The 18,031-nt window shown below is 37.4% G+C and overlaps 1 protein-coding gene across 2 annotated transcripts in view; it reads left to right on the top strand.

Annotated features, from left to right (window-relative positions):
• The window catches only part of HECW2 (HECT, C2 and WW domain containing E3 ubiquitin protein ligase 2), a 178,727-nt gene extending 164,069 nt beyond the window's left edge, over positions 1–14,658 (top strand). For both annotated transcript variants that reach the window (XM_069781853.1, XM_069781854.1), the window contains 7 exons: positions 348–446; positions 2,286–2,415; positions 3,018–3,164; positions 3,820–3,934; positions 4,699–4,784; positions 6,202–6,314; positions 11,971–14,658. In XM_069781853.1, the coding sequence (XP_069637954.1) occupies positions 348–446; positions 2,286–2,415; positions 3,018–3,164; positions 3,820–3,934; positions 4,699–4,784; positions 6,202–6,314; positions 11,971–12,082 (802 nt within the window). In that variant the 3' untranslated portion in view covers positions 12,083–14,658. The remainder of the gene's footprint in view (positions 1–347; positions 447–2,285; positions 2,416–3,017; positions 3,165–3,819; positions 3,935–4,698; positions 4,785–6,201; positions 6,315–11,970) is intronic.
• The last annotated feature ends 3,373 nt before the right edge of the window (positions 14,659–18,031 follow it).

Here is an 18,031-nt window from a genome sequence, read left to right on the forward strand (position 1 = left end):
TGTAAAGAAAATAGACAGTGGCTATCATTTTAGAAGATATGCTTCTATGAATAGGCTAGTCTGGCAGGGCTTGATTGGGTTAATATGGATTTGACGTTTTTGAGAAGTTACAACTTAGGTATCTGAGGGATTTTCCACACCCTGTAGAGTTGCATTTTTTTCTGTGCACTACTAAGAATGTAAAAGAAACACAAGGAAAAAAAAAAAAAAAAAAACAAAAATACCACAATTTAGACATAGCTATCTGATTTTAAAATGCTGTTTGGAAATACATGTAAGTTTTGATGACAGAGCAGCGTACAAACCACAAAGTTTCAGTATAACGATTGTAACTGTTTCTCTTCCAGGTTCAGGTTTAGTGGTCGAATTCTTGGTCTTGCTCTGATACATCAGTATTTGCTAGATGCCTTTTTTACACGACCCTTTTATAAAGCCCTCCTCCGAATGTGAGTAGAATTGTTCTGTCTCCTTTTCTATTTCGTTTCTTCCCCATGGACGATGCTATTTTGTGTATGGATAAATTGTGATGTTTTATCATCAAAGATGCTAGGCCATTATTTATAATATAATCATTTAATTTCAATTCAGGACTTTTTTTGAAAGTTTACTTGTTTCCGCTTATGGTTACTAGCCAGTTACCTAATAACTCAAAATGTTGTCTCTTGTCAGCGTGAAAACCTCATGGTTTGTTTTAGCCATGTTATCAGCTTTCTTCTACAAAATCTTACATTTGAAGTTGTACAATGAAATGCTGTGGTTTTATTCCAGATATTAATAGAGTTCTTATTGCTTTGTTTTGTAATGACTCACAGGATAGGATATGAATCACTTTGTAACTTAGACTGCAAAAACCCTTTCTCAGAGGTAGCCTGGTTGTTAGCAATCTCCATTTTGAGGAGCTGTATTTTGATATACTTTAGATTTTGTTTTCAGAACTACTACGCCTGTTCTGGCTTGAAACAAGAGCTGCACTTGCTCAGCATGTCTGGAATTTAAGACCTAGTGAACTTAAGATGCTTCATTTTTGTCCTCCATTTGAAAGCTGTTTTTGAGAAGTCTGGAAGGATATTTCTTCTATAAAACATCATACATTCTAGTAGTGTGGAGTAATGCATCCATTCCTATTGCACTTATATTTTAAAAGTACCTAAATGCTAACAGCATCATTTTAATAAGAATGAGCACTTACTCCAGATGCACTTACTAATATTGTGTGACTGCCAAATTAAACTAATTGTTTAACTTGGTGGTTCTCTAAACAGTGACATGAAAAATGAGGGGCAACCACCTTTGTACATGGCCTAATTCATGCGACTTCGTCACCTAAGCCCTGGACCTTTGCTTTCCTCAGAACTTATGAATCATCCAGACTACCTCTGCAGATGGGACATTGTGCCCAATCCATCAACTTTGATGTAGGGGGTGTTACCGCAGGATGTCACTTAAACTACAATTGAGAGTCCAGTTAAAAGTACAGGGCTTTCTTCTGACTTTATACGGACACAAGAATAGAAGGCATTTGGGAACTACTTAGAGAGAGGTGGCTGCAGCATCATTTGTAGCTTTAGATATATAAAAAGGCAGAGAACCCTGGAGCTGAAAAGCACCTTACTTAATGAATAGCCCCAGTGTCCTATTTCACACAACAGGAATTTAAGGAGTTAAGAAGAATGGCAGAAATTGCCACCATGGTGTTAAATTTTATTAACAGATGACATGTTCGAAGCTTGGAGTAGTAACTCTTAAATACCGCAAGGGGCGGTTGGATTTGTAAAAGAAGGACCATGTAAGGGGAAACATGGCAAAAGGTAAAAAGATATTTCTGTGGTAAGCAGGGTATCTGAACAGACTTCTTTGCACAACGATGAGACGAGAGAGGTGTCAGTGTAGTCACATAAGCAAGAAGCATAGTAGTTGCTTTTTATAAAAACTTGCCATTTCTTTTATGATTTTAATTTTTTGTCTCTTCAATCTATGTATTTTCATAGTTCCAAAATATTCTTCACAGGAAACATGGGACAGACTCACCATAAGTTTAAAAAGCAATATGTTTTCAAATTAATAAGTTCTGAATTGTGTATATTAACAAAATTATTTTGTGTTATACAGTAACTGTTATTATAAGGCAAATAGAGATTTGAAGTAGTGTTGTCTTTATTCTATTGATTCTTCTCTTGACTCCCATTCTCAGTCTGTTTTTCAGGACTGTCCTATCTGAGTTTCGTTACTGAGCACATGCTACTGCCGTCATCTGTATTTGTGTGTTTTCTTCTTGTTTATGTTAGACTCTGTGACCTGAGTGACCTAGAATACCTCGATGAGGAGTTTCACCAGAGTTTGCAGTGGATGAAAGACAATGATATACATGATATCCTAGATCTCACATTTACTGTAAATGAAGAAGTTTTTGGGCAGGTGTGCAAGATTCTTAATTTAATTTCTTTTGTGTATTCTACTGTTAGATAAACATTTATTTGGACAGAACAGTGACTGTCATTCCATGCTGATTTGAACTTGTTATTATAAAATTCGGTTGATGAAAACAATGTTGAAATGTAAGAAGGAATTATTATTTGTAACTGGTCAAACACATCTTTCTGGTTAAGGATTTTCTGGAGAGTATCTGAAATACCAAAATTTTGGATTGCTCTGCTGGAAGTAGTTACTTGAATTTAATTGCAGCAGAATTAGCATTCAAAGGTAATACAATACCTTTGTTAGGATATTATTTAGAAGACTTCACTACTTTAGTCACTGTAAAGGTTGTTTCTTCTTGGCTTATTCTTCATACTAAATATGAAGATTCTTCAGACTAAATGGGATTTTAAATATGATTTTAGCCAAAAAAAAAAAAAAGATTTGTTGTATGTTCTGTTATTTCACATATTCCAGTTGGCTAAAGTCAGCCTTGGCTAGTGCTTTTGAGGAATTACTTCAACTTCAAAAAAAAAAATTATTACAATTTTTTCTTTTGTCCTTATAATACTGTGTTGTCACTTGGTCATTTTTTGCCTAAGATCACAGAACGGGAACTAAAGCCAGGAGGTGCCAACATCCCAGTCACTGAAAAGAACAAGAAAGAATATATAGAAAGAATGGTGAAATGGAGAATTGAGAGAGGAGTTGTACAACAAACAGAAAGTCTAGTGCGTGGTTTTTATGAGGTAAAAAATTCCAAAATTAAATTTATCCTTTATCCTCCCCAAATATTTTTCTCTTCATGCACATTTCCCAAATACAGAGTCCCAAAAAGCAGATAAATATATAATCAGAAGTGCCCTTACAGATATCTGGGAGGGAGGAGTGTGGAATTTTTGTTAGTCGTTGACTTAACACTATAGTTATATATCGTCTTTAAACTAGAAAATAATACCGATCACTATTTGTATGATTAGCAGTGAATGCTTGCTAAAGTGACCCATCTGTTTCTTCACTTGGCCTTTGAGGTTTTTTGTGTGCGTGCCGTACTCAGTGTAACACAATAGACTGAGTGTACTTCAAGGTATTTCTCTCTTACCTGTTTTAACATGGACAATTAAATTGAATGTATTGAACTTGATTTGTCCTGAAATAATTCAGTATTATTTGCCAATAAAATTCTTCCCCAATCACTGTGATCCTCTAATGAAACTGAATGGAACTGCACTGTAAGAAAAAGACGTCCATTTATTTGTCTTTAAAAAGAAAAAAACGTTAATTCTTTCCATTCATGAGAGAAATGTTACCTGATAAATGTCTTAGTAGCAGAGAAGTCTTTTATGGGGAGGCAAAAATCAATAAATGAAGAAATGTTGCTACACGTTTTATTTCCTTTCACAGGTGGTTGATGCGAGGCTCGTGTCTGTATTTGATGCCAGAGAACTGGAACTGGTTATAGCTGGAACAGCAGAAATTGACTTGAGTGACTGGAGAAATAATACAGAGTATAGAGGAGGTAACCTTAATTTTGAATTGTTCACTGACAGTGTTGGGGGGCCTGGAATTACCCAGTTTCTAAGACACTGAAGAACTGTCCCATGAGATACATCTTTAGTATCTTCTGAACTTCTGTGGCTAAGTTTGCATTAGAAGAAAGTAATTTGTCCATTTTCGTTTGCCTCATTGCTTCCCCATGCAGCTCTTCCCTTACTGTTCTTGTCTGGACAGCATAACAAAACAGTCTTCTCCACAGAAAGTACTGTGTTCACCTGCACACTAGTAGAGTACCACCCAGCCACTGGAGACAAATGGAAATGGGAACCATTCTTAGTAGGATCTACCTCTTTCCCACTCTCAAAGAAGACAGGAAATTAGAAGTAATCCCAGTGACTGCAGGCTGGCAGTTGAGATAATTTGAGAACAGTGGAAGATTTGGGAGCTACTTAGAGAGAGGTGGTTGCAGCATCATTTGTAGCTTTAGATATGTAAAAAGCACAGCATTGGAATATTTCCAGAATTGGCATTCCTATTAGTGATTGATAATGGAACAAGTTCTTGCAAAAGAGATTTCACTCCTTTTTATCACAGTAAATTAATTCTCTGCCTTTAAGATTTTTAGGCATTTTAGAAGTATTCTTTTCACACCTTCTGTCTTTTGCTGCAGTTGGCTAAGAAATATGGCATTATTGTGACTGGGACGGAACTAGGAAGAACTTATTAACTATTCTCTCAACCACTTTTGTAGCACCTAAAGGTATAAAGGCTCTTTTGTTTTAACAGGTTATCATGACAATCACATTGTAATTCGGTGGTTCTGGGCTGCTGTGGAAAGGTTCAACAATGAACAACGACTAAGACTTTTACAGGTGAGATCAGCTGATCTGTGTAGAAATAGTGTGCATCGTTAAAATTAGATGCTAAACTAGTCCCATCCAGGTGTATGACATCCAAAAATGATGCTGATGCTGGCTAGTGGGAATAACCTGACAATCCTCAGAGGTTAACTGTAATAATTTGAAGTGACTGAAGCTCACAGCTATTTTTATAGATTTCTAAGTTAAAAAATACATTTAAGATAAAGTATCTGATGTCAATAATCCTTTACTATTGCTTGATTAAAAGTACATTAAGACTAGTAAAGATAGAAAAGGAAAACTGTGTAATTGGTTATATCATTAGGTAGAAATTTTAATAATATTTGTACAGCTTAGGAAAGGAGAAAGCTTAGATGGAAGTTAAAGTGCCTCAAATTAGAAAATAAAGATGAAAACCTGAAAACTGGTCTAATTCCATTTTCACTAAGTCAGCCTGCAGAATCCAGTCATCATGCTGATGAAGGACAAAAACCTCTCAACAGAGGAATATTTATACATGTGGGTTTACTATTGAGTTAATTTTTTTTAAATTCAGGTTATGTCTATTGTATCTGTAAAGAATCAGACAAATCCCCACCCCAAACAATACCATGTTCTTGATCTATTATGAAATCCACTTTTTCTAACAATTCAGAGTTTGCATCTGATCATTGAGTTACCTGTATGAGTATGGTGAAGGATTTTCTTTTTTTATCTCTTCAAGTACTTAAAAAAGGTCTGTAAAAAGCAGTGTGGGACATCTCATTTGATGGAGAGCCAGAGATATCCGCTTATATCTTCTATCACATCTGTAGTCAAAAGTTTTTATCATATCCAGATCATTAAAAATTAAGAAGCCTCTGATCTGTCAAAACCCAGGTTTGATCTGTTCATGACAGGTTCTAAGTCTTCTCAACAGACAGCATTTCAGCAAATGTCAGTGGGCATTCTACCTAACCTTCAGAATTTAGTCCTTTTCTTATAGTATTTAATAATACTTTATAAAGATATTGAAATCCACATAGGCAAAAAGGCATAACACGAAGCCATTATCATACATTATTACTTTTTTATTAGTTCCTCTTAATACAGAATAGAGACAGTAGGGAAAAACTCACTTAGCCCTGAGTTGATATTAATAGTGTTTTATTCTATAGTATTTATGTAGCATAATTACTCCTTCAAAGAGAAACCTTTGAAGGAAATTGATCTGTTGAGTTTTCTCTTCTAGAGCCCTATTAGGAAATGGTCTGTTTTCCCTTATCCTCCATTTAAAGTACCTTTTATCACTTATGCCTCACAAATTTCCTTTTTTTGCAAATGCTTTAACGTAAACATTTGGACTTGAGCGGGTTTGCTGATATAAATAAATTTCTAACCTGCACCGTCTGTGTATCCAATATCTGTGATGTTTTGTTTGCCCTGGCAGTTTGTTACAGGCACGTCCAGCATACCTTATGAAGGATTTGCCTCTCTACGGGGGAGCAATGGTCCAAGAAGGTTCTGCGTAGAGAAGTGGGGGAAGATCACTGCTCTTCCAAGGTACAACTGTGTGTGTATTAATGCTACAGATACTTTAGAATATCAGTTACCGGGATAACAGATAAGCTGTTTGAGAAACACAAACAAGTTATAACTGAATATGCAAATGTACTATGGCTTACATGAAAATTCCTTGTTCCAGTGTGCGATCCACCCATTCTTCTTTGAACTCAGTTTTGTTCTTGTAAGATGGACAAGGCAGTGTAACCGTGGCTGACATCGATATTCTAATGCTTTTTTCATGGAAAATTATATTAGAATGATAACTACTTCTGAATTTGGTTTTGTTGCATTTGGTTAAATGCACAAGTATTTACTTACTGAACATGCAGTTCATCACTTAGGAGCAAAAATGAATATGAATTAAAATTAAATAGCACTTGTGACTGTGTCTTGAGTGAAAGCTAGTATCAGACTTTTTGCATTAGACACACACAGCCTTTATGGTATAGTTTAGTGATGTAATTTTTATGCTGTCTGATGTCAAGAGTGTTAACAAATACACAAGATGCAAGTTATGAACTGCAGAAGAGGTGTATTTTGAGGAGGGGGTCATTTGACTTCAGATGCAGCACAGGTACAAGAGAAGGTGAAGATTTCAAAGAGAACAAGTAGGGTCAATTGAAATATGTGAAGAGGGTAAAGGAATAGTATGAGAGTCCAAGATACGAAAGTAGGAGTTGAGTTGTACAAGCCCTTGCAGACAAGAGGCAGCATTTAAATTGGGTAATGGTAGGTTTGGAGGAGTAAGATGAGAAGGTTAAAAAAAAAAAAAAAGTTGCGTTCCTAAATTTTCCATTTCGTAAAGACAGGAGAAAGGGTTGTTTTCAAAGATCCATGGTAACAATACCAGCACTAGACTAATAACATGAGTGATGCAAGAAAAATCTTCCAGCATGGACACTTCACTGACAAAAAATGACAGGTTCTAGTCTTTTTCTATATTGTGATCAGGCTGATATGTTTCTGGAAGATTTCCTTTCATCCAGTTCTAGAATTCCGCAGCCTCTAGAATGGGTTAAGAGTGGTTAGACACAGATTAGTGTGCGGAGTGCGGGTGAACTAACTGTACGTAATCAGATCTCAGCTTTAGTATGCTGCTTGTAGCCTGTGGTGGTAGCTTTGGGCTGGGCTGATCCATGGAGGATACTCAACCCTAATCCTAGCCCATTCCTCATAAACAAGATGCCTCAGGAATAATTTGCATTCAGAGTCTCTTTTTAGACACAAGGCAGCTGTCAGACACACAGAGTGTTTCTCTGACCAACAACCCTTAGCTTTTTCCTCCAGCATAAAGTCAGAAGCAGAGACGTCTCTTGGGTTGGCTCCTGCCTGCAGGCTGCCATGTGAACCGCACTGAGAAAGTCAAAGATGCAGAAGTGGCACTGTGAAATCCACAGGCACAGCAGGCGGCCTTTAAACAAAGCCATCTTTCCAGTTTACAGTACAAATGAGAGCCAGGCAACTGAGGATTAAAGATAAGCAAATTCTGGAAATTGCTATTTCAAATCAAATACTCTTAATATCTTTTGGTAGCTTCGTAATATCTTGTAGCCTGATAAGTTTATTTTATAGTTTGCTTATGATTGACCTATGGAATAGCTTTGATTCTGCATAAAAAGAAAAAGCTTTGATTTTTAAAAAATAATTTCTGACTTCAAAATACAACATTTTCTTCTGAGTTTAAATAAGAAAAGAGATTGTGGGAGTTTTTCCATATCTTCTCTAATACTGGAATTCCTGGTGCTAACAAGCACAGCTTGCAGCATGGAAAAGGTCAGGACATGCCAGAACAGGATGCTCAGAATTTCCTCTGAAAAGGTTACACAGAGCCCTGGTTGTAATAAACTGCAGAATAAAACTGCTTCCTGTAGTGCAACATGGAGAAACGTGTCAAGAATCTTTGCTACCGTAGGGTGTTCAGCAAGCATAGGGAAAATGCCAACTCTTCACATTTGGGAGAATGTATCATGCCCTTGAAATTTCATTTATGATTCCCTTGGTTAGGAAACATTTGATTTTTGTCTCTGTGGATAGTTTTTAACATACAAGGGTGAGAATTAAAATAAACCAACACCACACTTGTTTTGTTAAAATAAAAACAACTGTGTATGACAAACATCTACAGTTGTCAAGAACTGGCAATTCCTGACATTCATGCATGGGGAGCCTTGATCTCATTAAAAAAAAAAGATTTGCCATGTTTATGCTTAAATGGGCTAAGCCCTAAGCAGAAAGCAGTATTTGCATTTTTACATATCTAGTTCCTGCATGCAGTTTAAGTTCAGCCTGCATCTCACCAGCTTCAAAGACTTGCTGTGCAAACACCAAGTAGTACTGGCTGGGAGGTAAGACATTGTTAACAACGACCCAGAGTAGCAAACTTTCAAGAGGCTTCCAAACAAGCCCTGCCTGTGTAAACACATTGCTGGACCTGCTGCGAATACTGCCCTAGGACTCCATGACTCTTAGTGATTCTCAGATAACTAAAGCATTTGTGTTAAGGCACAGTCACTCACTCATAGCAGTGTTACGCTTTGCAGATTGCCCTTTTGATTTCAGTGGGAGTGCTAGTGAAATTTAATATTTGGTGTGAGGGTGGCAAAAGCTAGGACTCAACAAGTCAGTGGACTTTATGTTTCTTCCACTGTTTCTAAAAACCTACTGCACTGCTGAAAACACGTAAGAATACCCATCCCCATCTCTTCTTCCCAATTCTGAGACACAGAAAGCAACTAATATAGTTAACTTGGGTATGTGATTGTGGTCTAAGCAGCTGTGATATAAACACAAAAGTATTCACTAGATGTTTACCTAGTTCTCACTGTTCTGACTGCTGTGTAATCAATTCTGCTGCATCAGAATAGTGAGATTTCTGAGAGGTACATGTGAGGTTGCTTAGCTTGTATCACTGTCTTTTACACTAATAAGTCGGTAGCATGTAAAAGGCCCTGAAAAGATTGTTTATTACAGGTTTAGCTTAACTATTGCTATCCCTGAAGCCACTTCTACTTCCTTCTTTTGCACTGTGTTGTAGATTACACTAAATCAGCAGAGGGACTGCTACTCTTTCAATTCACTTACATGCTGAGAAATTGGTTCCAGGTTCATTTGCTGTACATGATATATATGTGCTTGTGATGATTCACATGCGAGTAGTATTTATGTCTTGACTGCTGGATTTTAACCCTAAGTCACTCTGTTTTACTACTGTACTCAAAATGAAGGGGAGATTAATTGGGAACCAAGATGGTTTTTCATGTCATCATAAAATGTGAGTCTGGGAAGATGAACAGTTAGTGCCCATGTGGTTTGAAATGTTGGAATGGGAAAATACTGTCCAGAAGCAAAAAAAACCTTTCTTCTTGAAGACTCACAAAGTTGCTTGCTAGGGTGAGAAAAGTATGCATTCCCTCAGAAGACAAAGATCTTAAGTTTTTGTCTTTTTTAATGACTTGGTTTTCCGAAGTAGGTGATTGCATTTTCAAAATTGCCCTCAAAATTAAGATAAAACTCAGTTCTCTTCATAAATGTAAACAACATGCCAGCTTACTATTAAACCAGTTTGTAATGAATCCCTTGCTAATTATATACTACGTCTTTTATAACTTGCGGTTTTACAGCCCACACAGCATGATCCATAGTTCTAATGAGTGGCTGTCAGCCTCATGCAGCAGAAGCATGTGGTTAGACTGTTAATTGCCTAAGATTCTTCCACACTCGACACTGAACTCAAGGGATCACTGAGTTTCAGTTGCCCGTTTGCTGCTGGATCTAAATCAGTCTTTCTTCAAAAGGGATTTTTTTTTTTTTTAAAGTACTCTGCAGGAAATGCACTAATTTATTCTATATCACAGATACTACTTTGTAAGGTTTTTGGAAAGGCAAACGAGGAGTACAAAGAAAGCTTTCCTCCAGGAGCGTTAGAATGGCTGGGTGGAGAAGTTTTACCAGGCCCCTGGAATATTGGGTGGGGAAATGCCTTTGCTGCTATACAGCATATACTAGCAGTATACTTCTAAGCGTACTGTATTTGGGGAGGGTGCATCAATGCTTTTTTAAGTGATCGCATATTTGATGATTGGACTGTGTTTATAATAATAGTGTGGCCTTCTGTACTGTGTACACATTTCTTCAACCTGGTATTTTGAAGACACTCTAAGGCTGTAACTGAGTGTATCAGCTTCAATGAGGGTTTTAAATGGACTCATATGTTTCTAACAAACGAGATTAACCCACTTCACTTCATGTTCCATCCCCATAGCTGGGAGCTGAGAGCCACTTAAAATGGCAATTAATGAATTTGCTCCCATGGAAGGCAGCAATTTCTGGCTCAGAGGAAGTTTGGTACAGGTCTGTTGTAGACATTCAGATTTCTGGGAGTGGTTAGGTTAAACGAGCTGCATTTGCTGCGAGGAGGGAGCTTGTTCAGTCCTTCCACTGACGTTGTTACACATTTACACTTAATATGGATCATACTGATGAAGAGCAGATCACTGCAGGAAAAGTTTGTTTTTCAGCTGGATTGTATTTAAATAAATCTGCGATGTGTTTTATTGCAAAAGAATAAAGTATTTGTAAACAGACACCTGCCAAAATCCAAAATGGTTTCCATCCTCTAAAATGAGTCTGAAGTGAGACTTTGTTACAAAGCTTCAGAGCTGAAAAGATGCCTCCTCCAGTTTCTCTTTGCATCTCGTTCTCAAGAACCCATTGCATTAATAGTTACGCTATCTATTTCACTAGAGCAGGCTCGTCCACTATAGTGTTTTAGAAAGTATTATCCTTAGCCTGCCCAGAGGTCAGGCAATGATACCCATTATTCTACTACAAGGAGAAACCTTTATTATCTCCCTTTTCATTCCCTGGAAGAGTTTTTGAGAGTCAGTTCCAAGTGTGTCAGAAATCTGAGGTAGATGGATTTTGAAAACTGAGAAATGAACCACGTGGTTGTCCTCCTAAGAAAGCAGGGTGGTATGGTAGAGGTACATGCATAGTTTTCTGTAATTGCAAAAAGTATTATTCTAAAGATTGTTGGTTTGCAGGGCCAGATATCCACATAGTGTAAATCAGCACAAGCAGTAACTTCCCAAGAACACGATCCAGATGCCAAAGAAGTGTAAAAGGAGAAGCATCTAATTTGTCTGTCCTTTACTACTGTGGGATTGTTTCCTGTATATCTAGAGTATTTTTTAATATTTCATCACATCTAATACCTTATGCATATTCAATGTACTGAAATATCTTGTTCGTGATTACAAATACAGTATCAAGTATCTTCAGTACAGAAAAAAATACTACTTCTCAGAAGATATATTTAAAGCCAAGATTTCAGAACAGACTATTTGAATTGTACCACGCTATATCATTCTTTTCTCATGCATATTTAATAGATAAAATTTATCCCACTCCTTTTGGGCTGTGAGTGTGTTTCTAAAGACCTTCATAAATGCTTCTTATTGGCTTACTTTAATTAGAAGAAAGTAGATTAAACATCAATTCAGTGTTCAATTGGAAAACATCATTTGACAGAACAAAGTCTTCTGAAAGAATACTATCTGCCCATCTCTACACAAGCACATACCAGTCTGTGTGTTCTCTTTTGAACTTTTTAAATAATGTACTTCTTCACCTCCTCTTTTTTTCCCCCCCTCAGGGCTCACACTTGTTTCAATCGTCTGGACCTTCCCCCTTATCCATCATTCTCTATGTTATATGAAAAACTGTTGACAGCAGTTGAGGAGACAAGTACTTTTGGACTTGAGTGATACACAAGCCACAGTGCCCAGCTCATTGGACTCTTGTGGATCTGTCTTCTTAAGAAATGAATGAACGTTTGTATTGGATTTCCTAGAGGAAAATTGTTTCACAGTGCAATTCAAATAATGAGGTTCCATCAAAGAGCTTATGAAGCAATTAAAGAGCATTGTGGTAGTGGCAGATTTCTCTGCAGTGAAACTTGAGTGTGCCTGATGTGCAGGGAAAACCAAGTCTTGCAATCCATGGTTTTTCAGGACAGCCAAACTTCTTAAGTTTATGTTCTGAGTAAACAAGAAACATGATCCCATGTTGTGATCAACCTGGCTACCGCAAAACTGACATGTACCCAAAAACTGGATTTCAGCAAAGTTGTTGAATAGAAAATTCAAGTCAAAATATGAAATCATTCAGCCCCTTACCTACCCAGTAAATTATCAAAAAAATTGTACAATAGATTTTTTTTTTTAATTCATGAAGGTACATTACTTTATGCCATATGTTATAATAGCATATCCAGTACTTGCTTTATCTAAGACTACGAGTGCCTGCATGGTGTGTACCATAGAGCTCAAGTTCCTGGGGCAGAAGTGAATTGGAAGGAAAGTCAGCAACAAAGGATGTAACAACAACGGCATGCAATTAAGGAGGTTTGTGGAAATGTGTTTGCCAGTGGTGTGTATGACAAAAGATGAGCTGTTATAATGAACTTAACTTAATAAGACTGATTTTATGCTTTATACTGCATGGAAACTATTTTAAGAAGAAACTAGCAATTTATCACAGCATATCAGGAAAAAAAATCCTAACACAGTGACTTCTGTTTATTTTTATAGGTTCATTATATTATGTTTCTTAGAGTATAAACAGGAGATAAGCAAACTAAAATGCTATTTCTGTTTTTGTCACTTTCCATGCTTGAACAGACATTCTGCTAGTGTTTATTCTTTAAGCACTCTCAAGGGGAAAAAACGCCTTTTATTTTTGTAAGAGTAAAAAACTCCCCAAAATATTTTGCACTGAATGTACCAAAGTTGAAGGGACATTATGATCTGACTGATAGCAAACTGCATCACTAAGAAGTATCTATAAAAACACTTAGGAACCAGGCTTTCTTCACGGTGCCATGTCTATAGGTATCAGGACTGTGCACATAAGTAATAATTTTATAATACTATATGTGATATTGTAATATGCATTTATTTTAAATGCATCTGGGTCATTTTTCATGCATTGGATAACTGAATGCAATGGAGTTTAATACAGATATTTCATATGCTCCCCACAACTTTTTATTTGTACAGCACCATAAAAAAACTAGCTCATTTGGAAACCCATGAGTAACCTACTTTAAGGTGAGCCACTGGTCATAATGCCACTGTCCCATATCAGTGAACACCTACAAGATGTAAATTGTTCATAGTGTCTAAGCTTGCATTTTCACTGATAAATAGTTTTCTTATCAAATGTTATTTGAAAGAGTTTTTATGGCATATCAAACACTGCATGGACACCAATTTCTTTGTTTAATTTTGCTGAAACACACGAGGCTTGCTCGCATCTATTTTTGGTACTTTCCTCCAGATGGTCTTGTGGAACACTTGTGCAGCTGTGTGCCGTTTCTTGTACAGCTGCTGTCACGCAGTGCATCCACCACATTTTAAAATTCCAGGAAGTTGCACTTGGATACTGGATGACAAGAACATGAATCTAGCTTTGCACTAGCCCTCTTGATAGCACTGAAGCACAGCAAGCCCTGTTCCGTGGGAGAAGTAGCTTTTGAAGTAACGTTCTCACTTTGGAGACTCTTGAAAGGGCATCTCAGGGAGGTATCCTGCTTGTTCTTGTGAGCGTTTTTTTTCCAATGAAGGTGAACGTCTACGGAGATGTCATCAGCAGAGACTGCCACTCCACCTTCCAAGTCAGAAGGCAGGTACAGCTGTGGTGGTGGCAGCAAAGACTGAGAAAACCCTTCAGGCCCACTGAGAAAATGTTACCTGTGCAAAGGAAAACCCATTTGCAAAATCAGAGTGAAAGCATTCTTTTATTTCAGGAAGAATTGAGCTTCTGCATGACATCTGGGACTCGCTTAAGTAACATAGGTTGTCTTACACTACTTCTGGCTGGTATGAAGTAGCAAAGAAAAATCCAAACGTGTCACCTTATTTTTACACATATATTTATCAGTCTTTGCTAAGATTGCATGTCACAGATCCTAATGACATCTTTTTTTCAGAACATGAATGAGCAGTAGGCAAACTGACTTTTCATCAGGTCACTCCAGCATGGCTCATGTTTCATATGATTCATTCACTGAGTAGCTAAAACTCTGGCACTTAAAGCAGAATGCAAGTTCTGATTGGTTGAAGGACTGCAGAATTTTGATTTTACAATACTGTGTTATCTGTGGTCTAAAAAGGAGATTTCCCAGGTGGAAACTGTATCTACAAGTTTTGAACCAGAAACTCTTTGGAATGAAAAGTTTAAATATTTGGCAAAAAGTAAGTTTATACTAGTCTGCCTTTTAAGTTATGCTTTTGTACAAAACAAACAATAAATGCATCTTGCCAATTTTTATTTAAATATATCTACTGCACACATTTGTTCTGTATTTATGCATGTAAAAATAATTGAAATCAGCCACGATGACTAGTCCAGTATTCTGTAACGATGCGACAGGGTCACCAGTGGGGCAGCTGTCAGTTTAAAAAAAAAAAAAAAAAAAAAGATTTAAAAAATCCGTAGTCCTTGTAGCATTAAGACCAAGAGAGACTGAGGAGAAGCTGCTGCTTCCTCCTTTGCTGCCAACATCACTCGGGGGACTCTAGAAAAATGCTTTTTGGAAGTGATGAGGAGTTAGCTGCCCAGATATGGCTACCTGTGGTGCCTCGAGCACTTGGCTGGCTCTTTGTGATGATACAAGCGATGCTGCTGCTCTGAAGAGATTACCAAGGAGGGAGTATAGGAAAGGAAGCCTGAGCTTTCTCAAATACCCACATCTCCTGGCTACTGCTTGGAATATTCTCCCTTCGGTGTGGGAAGCCGTTGACTTTCATGTCCTGCAGATGACTGCAACAGGCGACCATGGTGCTTTTGCTTATGATGTGCTGTGGCAGGCACGAGGGTCCAGATAAAGACTGAGAAGCCTTTCTGAAAGCTCTGTATCTCCTCAGAACTCTTCCAGATGGTGCTAAGGAGCTTTGCATTTAGGGAGGGAAAAAAAGCCAGTCAACTTGAAGTAGACAAAAGATTCCCTTCAGCTACAGTGTGATGACAGCTCGTACTAACTTAACCTACAGCATCTCCATCAGATGGAGCCTTCTGGGGGGCCCCTGCAAGAGTTAAAGTGAGGTGCCCATGGAGCCACGCATTGCTAGCCAAAAAGCAGCTCGCAGGTCCTTGCAGCCCGCCTGGCCAGCTGCTACCTCTGTCACACCGTCAGCCGCACCTTGCAGGGTAACATGGGAAAGCCTTCTTTCAATCCACAATAAAATCCAATTTAACACGCAATCCTGCTGACCAGAAGCGAATCTTTTCCCCCACCACCCACTGTTTTTCCTTAGTGTTCATCAAATAATTGCCTTTTTTGGTTTTAAACATAATTTTCATGATCCTTGTAGTGAAGCTACCATAAAAAGGTGTTAATATAGCTTAGAGAGTATCTAGGGTGAAATCCATCTGTGTACAGAGGCCTGCTGGGCACCACATAAACTCCACATTGAAGCAGTTAACCTCGGGTCATACAGGGTACGGTTAATATATGTAATCTTCGGGGAAACTGAAAATCTAGGCAGCAGCATGCTGGCAGGACATCAGACAAAGTTTCTGGCATGAGTTAAACTGGCAGAGCACTGGACTGGTAGTTTGCAGTTTGCTCAGTTTAAAATTATAGGAAGGAAAAGAGTTTTGTGGTGTCTTATATATTTTTAATCTTTTTAAAAGTTAAAAAAAAAGCTTCCTTCTGAAGCATTCATAATGGTATCTGGTTGCTAAATGTTATCTCAGGAGTATTAATTGCAGATGTTTACTGAATTTCTGCAGTGGTAGCTGCAGACATTTATGGAGATACTTGCAAGCACACGGTCTCTGGACTGAGGGAATTCCTGTTCACAAAAAGGGAATCTGCAGCAGCTGTGTTTGAATAGCCAGTGTAAGTTCATTTCCCGTAGCATAAAGCAAGTTAATTCTTTTCAGCAAATGAAACTTATTTGTGTTAAATTATACTAATAGTTATGTTTTTCTTGCCACTGTTTTTATGTGGAGGGGTAATTTATTCCTGTTAGCACTAATGGGAATTGAGCAAAAGTTTGGTCTCCAGTTGTAAGATTATAGACTTAGCTTTAATGTTAACCTTACAGTATTAATACTCAACTGTCACTGCTGTTTCCTCTTCTCATCCTTTCCTTCCTGGGCAAGCAAGTTGAACTCCAAGCAAAATTTCAGAATAATTACTCAAACCTGGCTTCTTAAACAATTTGCATTTTGGCTTAATTATGTGGTACAAAACAGAACTGCAGAAATGTTATGGGTTGACTAGCTCACCAATTGCAAGTAGAAAATCCTTTACAATTTTATTAGCACGACGACAGCAGCTGCTGTTGGACTAGTCTAACTTTTAACCTAAATATTTTACAATAAAAAAAGAGTTTAGGAGGTTGAATTTGAAATTGCTTGTTTGCTGGAAAAATAAATATACATTAGGTAAATAGTCGGGGAAAAGAAGAACTTTACTGTAAAGCCAGTAAGGCTAAAAGCCTTTTTACACCCCATTTTTGTTAGCAGTATGCAAAATTATAAAGCCGACCATATAAACACACAGTTTTCACAGTGTGTGTTGGTTTATGTTTTGCATTTCTTTCAAATAGTCCACGAGCTTCATAGTGCTTCTGTTCAGTTTCAGACTGACTAGTTTCAGCACCAGGCTGCTACTATTTAGAATGTTCATTGCTATGAAAAGTTTTTTATTCAAACGTTTCTAGTATTTTCTAAAATAATTTTACAGTAAAGAAAGGTATTGTTCAGGCTGAAACTTCATTTAGGGCTCTACTTCATGGGCTTTTCTCAGAGCCACGTTATGCCGTAGGTATTTTAAGATAAACTCATGATTAATTGGAGAGTTCTATTTAATATCAGTGACGTTATAATGACCTTCTAGTCACTGCTTAGAAAGGCTACTCCTGACTGTAGGTAAAAGGATGACAGTCAAGGACTCCTCTGGAATGGTTACAATCCATTGTAGTATCTGTATGTATTCAAAATGCAATTAAAATATCTCCTGAGGACTATGTGAAATAACTACTACACTCATTGGTTAGCCCTCTTCTAAATCAATAATTGGAATTTTGAACTTGTTTCCTTTATGTACCAAATGCAGTCAGATTACATTGCAGAATAATAATAATAATTAATAATAATAATAATTTAACTACAGATGTATTCTGACAGATCTCTTAAAGTCATGGTGAATGCAAAAGGGAGCTGAACTATGCTTTTTTCAATGCTTCCTCCCTTAAAAAAACTTCTGAATAATGAACATTGTATTTTGTTTTTCAGTTGTTTTGTTTTTAGAACTTTCAGAAAGTTCTCACTCAGCCCCTACTAGAAGAAGCCTTGTCTACTTAGAGGGCTTTTGCTAAGCACTCAGGAGGTATATTGTTCCACTAATTTAACATAGTTTTGTGCTGACATCAGTGTAATCAGCTTTTAAATGTATAGACCTACAAAACTCTACAGGACTCTGGTCTCCCTTATTCTGGGCTGCCTTCCAAAGGCTGGCCGTCCTCTCCCTTTTAATTGCACATAATCCTACAATCACCCAGAGACAATTGCTGACCACCTACACTGACTGTAGCTATAGTATCAGAGTAAGATTGTGGGTTTGTTTATTTCTTCATCAAGAATTAAACTGGTCTCCTTTGCAACAAAAGCAGCTCCCTTCAGTCCAGAGACTTGATAGGATC

This window comes from Haliaeetus albicilla, chromosome 4, assembly GCF_947461875.1.
Source record: "Haliaeetus albicilla chromosome 4, bHalAlb1.1, whole genome shotgun sequence".
NCBI classification, from domain to species: Eukaryota; Metazoa; Chordata; class Aves; order Accipitriformes; family Accipitridae; genus Haliaeetus; species Haliaeetus albicilla.